Source organism: Gaeumannomyces tritici (genome assembly GCF_000145635.1).
Source record: "Gaeumannomyces tritici R3-111a-1 unplaced genomic scaffold supercont2.2, whole genome shotgun sequence".
Taxonomy (NCBI): domain Eukaryota; kingdom Fungi; phylum Ascomycota; class Sordariomycetes; order Magnaporthales; family Magnaporthaceae; genus Gaeumannomyces; species Gaeumannomyces tritici.
Window position 1 is genome coordinate 1,982,162 of NW_008804546.1, and position 11,663 is coordinate 1,993,824.

Consider the following 11,663-nt stretch of genomic DNA (forward strand, 5'->3'; position numbering starts at 1 on the left):
GGCGGGCACCACGCGCGCATGTCGTGCCAGCACGCCATGCCGCTCGGGCGGCACGCGGGCCACAACGCGGCGGCCGACCTGCTGGGCCTGCCGCTGCGGCCATATAGCCAGCCCGTCTACGTGACATGTCTGGACCTGGGCGCGGCCGGGTCACTGGCCGGCGTCGGCTGGGACACGGTCGTGACGAGCGCCGGGCACGCGGCCAAGCCGCTCAAGCGCTACATCAACGAGACCCTGATCTACCCGGCCCACGACCTCGCGAGCCTGCTCGCGGCGGGGGATCCTGCCAACACCAACGCGTCTGCCATTGGGGCGCTCGGGTCGTACTTTCGGCTTCCCGGGGAGGGTGGCATCGCGTCTTGTGCGTGAGAGGACGCCAAGGGATTCGCCCCAGGTTTATAAGGGCCGTCGATGGGCAGGCTGGACAGGCTGGACAGGCTGGGCGGGTGGTGTGCACCAATAGAAATCTCAATTCAACCCCAGCGTTTTCGGGGACTTGCTGCCGCAGTCGAACCCCTCCATTGTCCCGTCTGGTCCTGCAGGGGCTCCCAGATCCCTGGAACGGGCGCTGATAAAAGTGTTGGCGGCGTGGTTCGCAATGCCCAACAATTTCCCATTGCGAACAAGAATGTGTAGATTTCTAGCATCCAGCAAGAAAAAGGCGTCAATCGATCGATAAAGAGGCGCGGCACAAAGGCAACCGTTGATGCACTCACTCTTGACGTAATCTGCAAGGGCCATTGAAAGCACACCCTCCCTCCTTCACTCCCTCTCACACACCCTCAATCACCCAAGAATCACAACGGCGAAAGTGTGCCTTGCCCTGCGTGCGTTGCCAACTGGCCCGACTCTGTTATTCCCTGGCACAGAGGTCACGCAGGCAGGAAAAAAAGACGCAGCTTGGCACAACACCATCCATCTGACCCCTCCACCCCTCCTCCCTCTTGCCCAGACGTCGAATCGGAAGTTTGCATTCGGGCCGCGACGCGGTGGGCTTGGGCGCCTTTTCCCATCTGCAGTGCTTTGCTGTTAAAAACACGGGGGATAAAGAACGAGGTTCGCCGGGGGTGGTCTGTGGGCTGTGGGCTTTTGTGTACCCATTGGGCTTGAACGGAGAGCACACCTGGGAAGCAGTGCCGGCAAGTAGCCGAGCGTGTGGCCGGCATCTCTGGCTCGTCTTTGGGTCATTAAAAAGGCATATTTTCCACAGCTGGCCCATCAGTCGGTCATCTTGGATCGGCGACATCTACTTCTAACCGGCTTCAACAGTCACCAGCGCACGTATAAGAGAGTCCAGACTAGACGTACAAACCCCTCCCGAACCTCGTCCCCTTTCATGTCCGAATCCCCAACCAAGCACACACCCACATACCCACACACATAGGCCAGAGCACACAGAAGCGGCCATGATGCACAACCAAGCCCTTCTCCCGACCTACCTCAAAGGGATCGGAGGCTGGTGTGACCCCGCCCTGGAAAACGCCAAAGCCATGCGTCTGCCCAAGACGCCCGCCATGCCCGTGTCGGAGCGACGAGACAGCAGCGAAGCAACCCGGCCGACAAGCGGGCACCCGCAGACACAGCAGCAACAGCAGCAGCAGCAGCAGCATCAGCGACACCAGACCGAGAGAGCCAAGCCCAGAGGTGTTACGAACAGCACCTTGACGAGGGCGCCGTCGCCACCATCGTCCAGGAACGCGACGCCCGCCGTGACCACGACCAAGTCGGCAACCGCAAGACCCAGGCACCGGCAATTCCACGCGCCCAAGATACTCGCCGCAGAGCTCCTCGGCCCTAAGAGCTGGCACACCGAGCGGGAGGACTGGGTGCGGTCCCCCGCCGCCACTCCCAACGCCGCCTACAAGGCCATGCCGCTGCTGGCCCCGCCGGCGCGGTGAACACACCTGGCGGGAAAAAGGCAGAAAAATAAAAAGGCAACCGCCGGACATTTTGCGTAGCCGAGCCCTGAACTGCGGCGCACCCAGGCGGGGTCGATTGAGGAGGGGAGGGAATGGGAGGTGGTGTGCGTGCCAATCTCTCCTGATCTGGCTGGCACCACACCACCACCACCCTCATCCTCGTCAGATTCGCTGCCCAACCGTGCCAACCACACCAGGAAGCGGCCGGCCGTCTCCTCCCCATCCATCGTGTGTGCTGCCTAGGTTGGCCACACCACACCCTTCTCTTCAGCCTTGAGGCTTGTCCGCCTGGAAAGTCACGCCATGCCCAGCCGACCAGAAAAGGAGCCCTGGCGAGGGGCCTTTTGGAGGGGTCGCAGCATGAGCTGGTAGGACTGTCTAAGATGGGGCTCCTCCCGAAATCTAGCGCTGCATGTCTCAACTCATCTCGGCGCAACTCATCTCGATTGCATCGTCTCTTGTGGGTGCGAGCCACTGCTTTTGCATCATTGATCAAGCGTCGCTTCGGACAGGGAAAAGAGGAGAAGAGGATAGAATAGACACATCAACAACACAACCAGCCCAGGTCGGGCCTCAGCTGCAGCCCAAGGTTTGAGTTTGTGTTTATATTGGAGCTGCCACGGATGCAATACTGGCAGAGCCACATAGCAGGATTTATTTAATACTACGTTAGCGACCCGGGAAAAACACAAGATTGCATATGCAAACATTCACATGTGCCGATGCAGGCGCTTTGTTTTTGGTGGTCTTTGATCTTTGGGCCTAGAGCGCCCACGGGGCAAACCTTCCGGGCGCTGCAGAGGGCGCTGATGCTGTTCGTGCAGCGCAGCGCCAAACGCGGGCGGAAACTCTGCCCTCCAGCTTGGACACGCAGCAAAAGACCGACGCGGCCCGCCCGCTGGCAGCAGGCGGCAGGCGGCAGGCGGCAGGCGGCAGGCGGCAGTGTTTGTTATGGAGAAGCACCTGGCCGATCGTTATCAAGAGGCACCTAGCCGACTACATGTGTGTGACCTCCCTCGGTGTGACCAAACGACTGGCCAGAAACTGTGTTTTCTTTCGTGCTCTCGTTACTTGGCGTAAATGGCCTGGACTTGGGGCGGACACGAGCGGGCAGATGATTACGCCGTTCGCAGTGAATGGCAGTGGCGGCTGATGTGACTGGACGAGCCTGGTGCTGCTGTGGTGTGCTGCTGGAGGTGGCTTGCAAGAGGAAAATGTCCAAAATGGGGGAAAGTACGGGGGTGAGGGATTGACAGACGGAAACCCACGGCAGACGAGTCAATGCTGTCATCACCTCCAACTCTAGACCAATCACAACCTAGCCTCTGAGCTGATGGGCCACAGTGCATGCAAGGCATCGGAGCCACAACCCCAGCACCTTCTGTTTGCTTTCTAACTGAAAAACAGCACTGAATATTCTGATCTGAATACCCCGATCTGGAAATCTTCAAGGCATGGAGCGCTTGACCATTGCCAAAAAAAAAAAAAAAGCATAATTCGTGCTCCCTCAGCTCAGAACAATGAGCAGCCCCGGCGGAGCATAATGCCCGGGTTGTCTGGTGGCAAGGCAAGCCGCAGGGTAAACCCCAAAAAGCACACCACCCCTGTCCTCACATCGTCGTCATACAAAGAAGCTCCCCCTGCACCGAAGGAATGCCCACACACGCTACAGCACAACACCTGAGCCCATGACGGACTGGCGATCCGTGGCTGCCAAACCTGTAACCCGACCCCCCGCTACCATTGGCCGGGCGCAATGCACCTGCAGGAGCGAAGCACTTTCCGAGGCAAATGGCAAGGTGGACGCAGAAGAGAAATAATGCCTCTTCATCTGGCGGGTGGTCTTGGCAGCTTGGTCCGATATCTGCTATTTCTGGTCGGGACCTTAGCGAAGCCCGTGGGAGGTCTCCAATGCAGGCAAAGTGCAAGTTGGGGCAGGCAAGGACTGGAGACGGATCCCATACTGGTACTTGAAATACACAAAGAGGCAGAGGTATCGGACGGGTGATGCGCCCGTACAATACACCTGTGGGATCCCACGGCAGACTACTTCGATCCGCCATCCACGCCCATGTACCACCACGCGTCCCTCCCCCAAGCCCATCCCGACATCGTCTGGTGACCTGTTTTCCACCCCCAGTCTTTGACGTACCAAGATGACCAGTAGTCGGCCGCGCACAACCAGACGAGCCAACCGGACGAGCAGGACCCGAGCCGTGCCTTCCCCGCAACCAAACCCGCCTGGCCTTGTCGCCACACTCCTTCCCCCTTGCCGCATCTGTTTATTAGCCCCAACGCCGCCCTCCCGGCTCAACGCTTGATTTCTCACCCCAATTCCTTTGCATCTTGTTGGTTCCTTTGCTCTGCTCTGCCCTCCCTCCAGTTACAGTCATCCCTCACCAGCGCTTCGTGCAAGGACGAGAGAAGAACAACAATAGAGCGCTAACTGGCCTTGACGCCATCCTCCCCGCAATGGATCGACTGAACAACAGTGAGTATCGGACATATCTGGTTCCTATACCGTTGGCCTCCTAGGCAGCCTGCTAATGCCCACCTCCCCGGATACAGTCAACCCCTTCACCAAGAGGGACTCGCACACCTCGCAGGCCGTTGCCACCTACAAGATACTGAGCATCGCGACCTGGCTGGCCTCGCTGCTCGTTACGCTCTACTATACCTTCAATGATGTCTACGATGGCTACCACATCAGGCGCAGGATCTGGGACATCAATGACGCCTACCTGACGGGCTTCCGCATGGACCACCTGATCACGTCCCTGTACTGGTACGTCCCGGCTACCCCCTACCTGTCCATGACATGACTTCCTACCGAGCTTTCCGACACTAATATTTGGATTGGGAACAGGCTCGCCCTCTTCATCCTCCAACTAGGATACGTCGCCGCTCTCTTTTCCAACAACCTCGACCGAAAGAACGCCGCCTGCGCCGTCGGCAGCCACTTCATCCTCAACAATATCCTGCACTTCGCCTTTGTCCTGCTGTTCGTCTACGGCCACTTTGTCATTGCCGAGGTCATCCTGGTGTTCAACTTCATCAACCTGACGTCCCTGTACTTCCGTCACAATGCCTACCCGCGCTCCATCCACGTGCCCGTCGTTTCGGGGCCCCTCGCCTGGACCTTTGTGGCCATCTACTGGAACGGCGCCATCATGGCGTACCACCCGGAGAACCTGGTGGCGAGGATCTTTGCCAACATCTTTGTGTGGTCCATCCTCGTCTACGGAGGCTTCTTCCTGGTCGCCTACAAGGACTACACCATGGGCTTCAACCTGAGTGTCCTGGCCGCCGCCCTGGGCGTCGCCCAGTTCTTCCGCCAGGTCATTGCCCTGCAGTGGATCTTCTCCTTCACCATCATGGCCGTCCTCTTTGTCGCCTCGCTCTCCATCGCCGTCCCGACCTGGTCTGGGCAGCACAATAGCTGGACCACGCGCCGCTCCGAGCAGGCCCCGCCCCAGGATGCCGAGCGCGCGCCGCTCCTGCAGGGCAACTAGGGGAAAGAACAGGGTGAAGCAATCGGATGAGAGGAGGGTCATGTCATGTGCTCTCTCCATCCCCCCGATATCCTGTCACTTACAACCGACACGGTCTACCACCAGCTAATGGCTGTCGACGCTCCTCTCAAAAGCTCTGTCAACCCCCTTTTTCACATATCTCAAATTGCCTATTGCGACTCGAAACATGTTCTCATATCCCCAGAGGATCACACCTCTACACCGAAAAGTCTAATGATTTCTATGCGATGCGGACCCTTTGTACACGGCCTGTTTATTTTCACCCATCACACCTTACATGGATTGTGGCGATGATATGGGTGAGGCACGTTTAGCGCCTGGTGGCGACGATTGGTGCGCATACGGAGAAGTCGCTTAATATTGCAGTTTGTCTCTGGTTGGTCTCTCTCTACAGGTTTATTAGCATGGAAATGGTACTTATGCGCTGCTTTTGATTTATCAGTCGTTTCCATCTGTTGAAGTCCGGGAATGATGCCATGATGAAAGCATGTTGTGCTGACTGCCCTTCTTCTTGCATGACGTCACTCTCACCTCAGCTGTCGTCAGAGCCAGTGCCCTCGCTTGTACCCTGATGGCCAGCACCAGCCCGGCGGCAGCAGCCCCACATCGGTCCGCGATGGTGGGGCAACAAACCCAGACCTTTTCCATGCATGTTCTCACTGCGAAAATCACACGAATCAAGTGATGATGGAACATTCTCACTCTATCGTGGACACCAACCAACCACTGCCTCGACACCATCATCGAGAATGACCCCCCATCCCAGATGCCGCCCCGGCCCGTCGTCAAGTTCCCCCACTCCATCTTCGTGGGGACCGACGTCTGCCGCATCGCGAGAGTGCGCAGGATCCTCGAGACCGCCGAGAAGCGCGAGCCGTTTGTGAGGCGCGTGCTCGGCCGGGGGGAGGAGGAGCGGGCCAGGATCGACCCCATCCTCGGCCGGCTGGCGGAGGAGGAGAAGAGAAAGGGGGAGGGCGAAGGGGTGTCATGCCTCGCCGTCGCCGTCGCGTCGCTGCTTAGGCTAGCGCGTCGGCCGTCGCCGGCTGCGAGCTCCCCTGAGCGGCTGCAGCTGTTGGATCAGGCGGCTGTTCATATGGCTGGAAGGTGTGTCTTTTTTTTTTTTTTTTTTTTTTGTCTTCTCAGTTTTTAAGACACGAGTTCATGTCATTCTAGTCCTCTTTTTTTCCATTTACATATATACACTGTACCCTCAGTCCTCTAAACTCAATTCATGCCTCCCAGATTCGCCGCAAAAGAGGCCATCATCAAGGCCCACCCGCACCTGCCCAAGCTGTCGTTCGACCAGATCCGCATCCGCGCCGGGCCCGACGGCGCCCCGGCCGCCGTGGTGACGCCCGACGGCCGCGAGCCCCAACAGGCCCGCCTCAGCATCAGCCACGACGGCGACTACGCCACCGCCGTGTGTCTGGGCTTTGAGCACATCCCGGGAGAGGGGGAGGAGTAGTCCGGGGTATACTAAAGCTAAGCTCGACTAGCATTTGGCCCTGGCGAGGGTTATCAGCACGTAGGTTACCTCTGTAAATATCGTCCGGATTATATATATATATAAGATTACGCATCATCCTCCAACCAAGCTACCGTGAATTCATCTCCATCTTGTATTTGTGATGAGGCAAGGTAGGAACCTAATGTCATAAAGGCGGTATCACGTGCAAGAATGCCTACCCACCCTGGTAGGATCCACCCCATATAATGTCCCCCAAACAACTGGATAGTAATTCTTCAATCACAAGAAAAACAAGGCCTTTGGCGCAAAGGTAGCGCGTCCGCCTCCTATTATGAGCGAGCGGAAGGCTGTGGGTTCGAGTCCCATGAGGCCTGTTCTTTTTGCCGCGATTTATCACCACACATTTATTTACCCCTTCACGACACTCCTTTTTTCTTTTTCACTTTTACTACGCGCACTGCATGTTTGAAACGTCTGAACATGAACATTTGCACATTTGCAAAACTTCACAAAGAGGTACGTACGGTGTTGAAAATGATCGTAGGCTCCAAGATTAGGATCCCGACTGTGAATGCTATCATGAGTTTGGGAGACGAGAGAATTAGGGTGCCTGTCGCAGGCTCTGGCTATTAGATCAAGTACAAGTAATGCAAGCCGACCGCATTATGACATCGTACCAGACCTTTTTCAACGAGGGTATCATAAAACGGTCAAGGTCGAGAAGGTTTAAAACATGAACAAAATGAAACAACTTCGTTCGCCACCTCCGCAACACCACCGTCCGCTTCTTCTTGGTGCTTTTTGCGTCTACCCTTTCCGGGTTCAGCAAAGATATCCCCATTAATTTAATGTTGCTTGATCCCCCCCGGGGAAAGAATCCAACAGCTCAGTAAAGCACCTTCTCCTCCCAGACGGGCGGGCGAGCCGCCTCCCTATCCCAGTTCAGCTTCCCGTTCTCGTTGATCTCGCAGCCCTCGTCCGTGATGTGGATGATCTTGGACGTGTGGGCGACCTCCTGCCTCGACACGCCGGCCGCGTCGCGCGGGATCCAGAGCAGGGGCGGCGCGCTCGTGGTCGAGGGCGGGCAGTAGGCGTTGCCGTTGACCTCGTCCGAGTAAAGGTTGTCCAGGTCCAGGTCCAGGTCCTCGGCGCGCGGCACCAGCCTGCGCATCGTCGCGTAGTCGGCGTACTTCCAGGGCATCAGGAAGCGCGTCAGGAAGTTGCCCCGCTTCTGAATGATGCCGTCGCCAGGCCCCATGGCGCCGTTCTCCACGTCGCCCTTGGCGGTGGCGTCGGGCGCGGTCGGCAGGGCGTTGCTGCCATTGGTCGTGCCTGACGGGGCCACCCCGAGGCCGCCCGACAGGGGGCTGCCGGCAGGTACGTTGCTGTTGTGGTGCGACCCCGGTGGCGCGAGCAGGGCCTCCTCCTCGGCCAGGAGCGACTGCGGCAGGTTGTACAGCAGGGGCTTGATGGCCATGTTCATGGTGGCGTGGGCCATGATAGTGAAGAGGAACAAAAGGGCCACAATAATGGCAGGCCACGGGGCGCCGCTGGCACCGATCAGGCCGAGAAGGCAGAGCTCGGCGATGTAGATGCCCGTGAAGAGCTGCTTGATGGCGCGGGGGTAGATGAGGCCGCGCGTGTCGATCTTGGTGTCGGTCACAAACAGGATGTTGTAGCGCCAGGCCACGTAGAAGAGGCACATGGCGATGCAGGCAAAGGCGAGGACGAGCGGCGAGATGACGGCGTAGATGATGGCGATGCAGACGATCATGGTGTAGACGGGCATGACGCTACCCCACGAGATGGCGCTCAGGTTGGCCCACTTGGTGTAGAGAGCCCGAGGGGTGCCAGAGAGGAACTTGTACATGATCATGAAGATGGCGAAGCCAACGACCTGAGAGAGGACGCCCGCGGCGACTGTGAGGCCCTGGACGAGGAAGTAGTTGTTGTAAAAGTTTCCGGGCTTGGGAAGCGCCTGGGACAGGACTTGGGTGATCTTGCCCGGCTCCTGGGCGATGTCCTGGATCTGCTTGTACAGTCCGGGACCGGCGCCACCAACAGTGCTCACGAACCAGACCTGAACGACCTGGAAGCAGAAGTAGGCGTTTTGCGTAAAAAGCTCGACCCGGGAGTAGGATGGTTCGCCCGAGAACTTGGCGCACACTGCTGCGGTGTCAGCACCATGAGGCATGACAGGGTAGAGGGAATATGACTAGGAGTCGAGACTTACGTCGCATGATGACCGGCACGAGCGACATCAGGATTGCTAGAGCCACGGACGGCAGCAGGCCAGTGATAACGCCCATGATTTTCTAAAGATGAGAAAAAAGACGGCGGTTAGCTGGGGATCATCAGAATAATGGGGGAATGGGCTCGAGGGTGGAAATCTTCTTACGTCGGGGATAGCATTGAGCCAACGGAGCCAGGTGAACTCATTCATGAGGTAGTTGATGTTGCTGATAACACCGACGATCGCCACAGGGATGGCCCAGAAGATGATAAGGACAGCGATAAAGGCGATGACGATGTAGCGACGGACAACTTTCTGCCACCATGGGATGCTGAGAGAGGACCAGATGACGTCCGAAGGGGTGATTCCAATGTGGCGGGGAGCCATGCGCAGGCCATTGTGGTGCGCCAAGACTTGGAAGGCAGCCTCGGCCTCGCCCTGGGTGCGGAACTCGACAAAAACGCCCGGGACCTTCTTGTACTCGCCCGCGCGGTAGCGGCGCTGTGCGGCATCGGCCTCGGGGATCAGGCGCTGGAGCTCCTCACGGCTGTGGTCGATGGAGTCGACCTTCTTCCCCATCAGGCCGAGGGCGCCCGTCTTGTGGGTCGGGCGCTTCTTTGGAGAGATCCAACGGGCGGCGGCGCTTCCAGACTCGGCGCCGACAGGGGCCTGGCCATTCTTCTCGGCATCTCCGGCGGTACCCTTCTTCAGCGCGAGGCGGCGCTCCTTGTCGACGAGCTTGATGAGCTTGACCTCGGCCTTCTCTAGGCGGAAGGCAGTCTCGTCACGCTCCTTGACAATCTTGTCGACCTCCTTTTGCTCGTGGGTGATCCAGATATTGCGAACCGAGGGCCCAAAGACGCGGCGGAGCGAGGCTTCGTTCAGGTAGGGCTCTGGGACGGACGTGAAGAGCACGGTACGAGAGGAGATGCGGCGCGAGTAGAGCGGGCTGAGCAGGAATGCCTGGCGCAGGTTGATGTAGAAGATGCACTCCCGGAAGATGACGTAGATGACAAAGCCGTAGAAAAGCCAGGCAGCAAAGGCGTGGGCAAAGTACCGGTGATGGCCGCCCTCGATTGCCACGTTGACGTTGGAATAAGTGAGCTTGTTGAGGCCTTGCTGGCCACCGCCGCCAGTGATGTTGACAGGGAAGAGGATGGGCCAGGTAATGCAGCAGCCGACAAACGTGATGACGATGGCGATGCGCATATACCGGAGGAACAGATAGGCATCCAAAGACTGGTGACGGAGGGCGTGAGTGTCGGGGATCTTGTAGAAGGATCCGAACCAGTTGAACAAGCCGTTTGGTAGCTCGGGCGTACGTTCACTAGACGCTGTCAGCCATGAAATTCTCGTGCGAGCGGTGATGGACAAGATGCAAGGCCAGCTGCTCCTTTCTTACCTCGGACGCAAACTCCCGATGTAGGTTCGGGGAGCGTACCATCTTCGCTGGCTTTTGCGCAGAATCAGGAAGATGGCAATGTATACAAGGGCGATAATCAGGGTCGGCACGAGAGTCGCGACAAGACCCGAAATGCTCGAGTCCTCAACGAGCTTCTGCTCGTCCGTCCCGGACATGGTGGGGGTGTTGGGCCAGCACCAGGCCGAAATGCAAGGAGGGAGGGTATCAGGAAAGGTCTTTGCTTGGATAGAGTCAGCGATGCTGTTTTCGTCGAGGGAACTCGGGATGCGTCCAAGAAATACCCCAGTTGGGCAGGAGATATAACAAGCAAACGGGGAATGTGCCGAGATGCAGTAGCACAAAAACAATCTGGAGTTGAAAGGTCTGAAACAACAGGCGCCAGCCCGTTCTTCGGGAATGCGACTTACCTAAATTACGGCTGTTGCTGTGAAGGTCGTTTGTGTGCCGTCACCTCCAGTCCAGTCTTAATGGTAGCCAGCACGCAACTAGCCTGAGTGTTGACGGGCGAGACGGGTCGGTATTTGTACAGCAGGGCCAGCAAGTTTCGCAGATATTAAAGGCACTGGCACACGCGAGCTTATCGGGTCCAGACGCGCGCACGGATCCTATTCGACCCTCGGCGGTCACAAGCTGAGGAAATTGATGTTGACGTTTGATGGGGAGGCCGGTTGGAGGAGGGCGGGAGGAAGGCTGGCGGACATATGAAATACCCTCACAGCAACTGCAGGTCTACCTGTGCATTGCCAGCCATTCTTGATTTTTGCTGCTTCTGGCTTCCGCACTGCATGGCATGGTTCTAGATTGTGTGGGGAGCTGCTGCTTCGCTACCTCTCGAAGACGGCGCAAGCCGAGCAAATGGGATGGGAACCTGGCATTGGAAGCTATGACGACAACACCCACGGCCCAATCCCTGCTGAGCTGGCCAAGGGGTGCAGGGTATGTGGAGGTGTGTGTGGAGGCAGCCAGGCCAGGCTGGGGCCACTTGGGAGAGCCCAAACCTGTTTGGGCCGTCGTCCCACTGCCACACCCCTATGAGAGTGCGACCCTGCAGGGGACGGCAGGAGCACGAAGCTTTTTTTTTCTGTTA

The 11,663-nt window shown here is 57.9% G+C and overlaps 5 protein-coding genes and 1 non-coding gene across 6 annotated transcripts in view; 5 read left to right on the forward strand and 1 right to left on the reverse strand.

Moving 5' to 3' along the window:
• Positions 1-369, forward strand: part of GGTG_03178 (hypothetical protein) — a gene marked incomplete at both ends in the record, with an annotated part of 1,964 nt that extends 1,595 nt beyond the window's left edge. Inside the window, one exon of the mRNA XM_009220956.1 lies at positions 108-369. Coding sequence (XP_009219220.1) covers positions 108-369 — 262 coding nt within the window. The remainder of the gene's footprint in view (positions 1-107) is intronic.
• Positions 370-800: 431 nt separating this feature from the next.
• On the forward strand, positions 801-2,641 carry GGTG_03179 (hypothetical protein). Its single transcript, XM_009220957.1, has one exon. The coding sequence runs from the start codon at positions 1,407-1,409 to the stop codon at positions 1,896-1,898; it is 492 nt and encodes a 163-aa protein (XP_009219221.1). The 5' UTR covers positions 801-1,406; the 3' UTR covers positions 1,899-2,641.
• Positions 2,642-4,278: 1,637 nt separating this feature from the next.
• On the forward strand, positions 4,279-5,967 carry GGTG_03180 (hypothetical protein). Its single transcript, XM_009220958.1, has 3 exons — positions 4,279-4,410; positions 4,488-4,704; positions 4,786-5,967. Exons 1-3 carry the CDS (start codon positions 4,392-4,394, stop codon positions 5,429-5,431), a joined length of 882 nt encoding a protein of 293 aa, XP_009219222.1. The 5' UTR covers positions 4,279-4,391; the 3' UTR covers positions 5,432-5,967.
• On the forward strand, positions 5,899-7,046 carry GGTG_03181 (hypothetical protein). Its single transcript, XM_009220959.1, has 2 exons — positions 5,899-6,556; positions 6,695-7,046. The coding sequence occupies exons 1-2, from the start codon at positions 6,219-6,221 to the stop codon at positions 6,915-6,917; spliced, it is 561 nt and encodes a 186-aa protein (XP_009219223.1). The 5' UTR covers positions 5,899-6,218; the 3' UTR covers positions 6,918-7,046.
• Positions 7,047-7,213: 167 nt separating this feature from the next.
• On the forward strand, positions 7,214-7,294 carry GGTG_20052. Its single transcript has one exon. It is a non-coding gene; the product is annotated as a tRNA-Arg (tRNA).
• A 100-nt stretch (positions 7,295-7,394) lies between these two features.
• On the reverse strand, positions 7,395-11,366 carry GGTG_03182 (phosphate metabolism protein 7). Its single transcript, XM_009220960.1, has 5 exons — positions 10,984-11,366; positions 10,556-10,791; positions 9,319-10,480; positions 9,154-9,235; positions 7,395-9,086 (listed from the first exon to the last, which is right to left on the reverse strand). The coding sequence occupies exons 2-5, from the start codon at positions 10,729-10,731 to the stop codon at positions 7,807-7,809; spliced, it is 2,700 nt and encodes an 899-aa protein (XP_009219224.1). The 5' UTR covers positions 10,732-10,791; positions 10,984-11,366; the 3' UTR covers positions 7,395-7,806.
• Positions 11,367-11,663: the final 297 nt, after the last annotated feature.

Coding starts and splice junctions, on each gene's coding strand:
- GGTG_03179 (XM_009220957.1), top strand. CDS start 1,407: ATGATGCACAACCAAGCCCTTCTCCCGACCTACCTCAAAGGGATCGGA.
- GGTG_03180 (XM_009220958.1), top strand. Junction 4,705..4,785: donor CTGATCACGTCCCTGTACTG/GTACGTCCCGGC, acceptor GATTGGGAACAG/GCTCGCCCTCTTCATCCTCC.
- GGTG_03181 (XM_009220959.1), top strand. CDS start 6,219: ATGCCGCCCCGGCCCGTCGTCAAGTTCCCCCACTCCATCTTCGTGGGG. Junction 6,557..6,694: donor GCTGTTCATATGGCTGGAAG/GTGTGTCTTTTT, acceptor CATGCCTCCCAG/ATTCGCCGCAAAAGAGGCCA.
- GGTG_03182 (XM_009220960.1), bottom strand. CDS start 10,731: ATGTCCGGGACGGACGAGCAGAAGCTCGTTGAGGACTCGAGCATTTCG. Junction 10,481..10,555: donor ATCGGGAGTTTGCGTCCGAG/GTAAGAAAGGAG, acceptor GACAGCGTCTAG/TGAACGTACGCCCGAGCTAC. Junction 9,236..9,318: donor GGCTCAATGCTATCCCCGAC/GTAAGAAGATTT, acceptor TCTCATCTTTAG/AAAATCATGGGCGTTATCAC.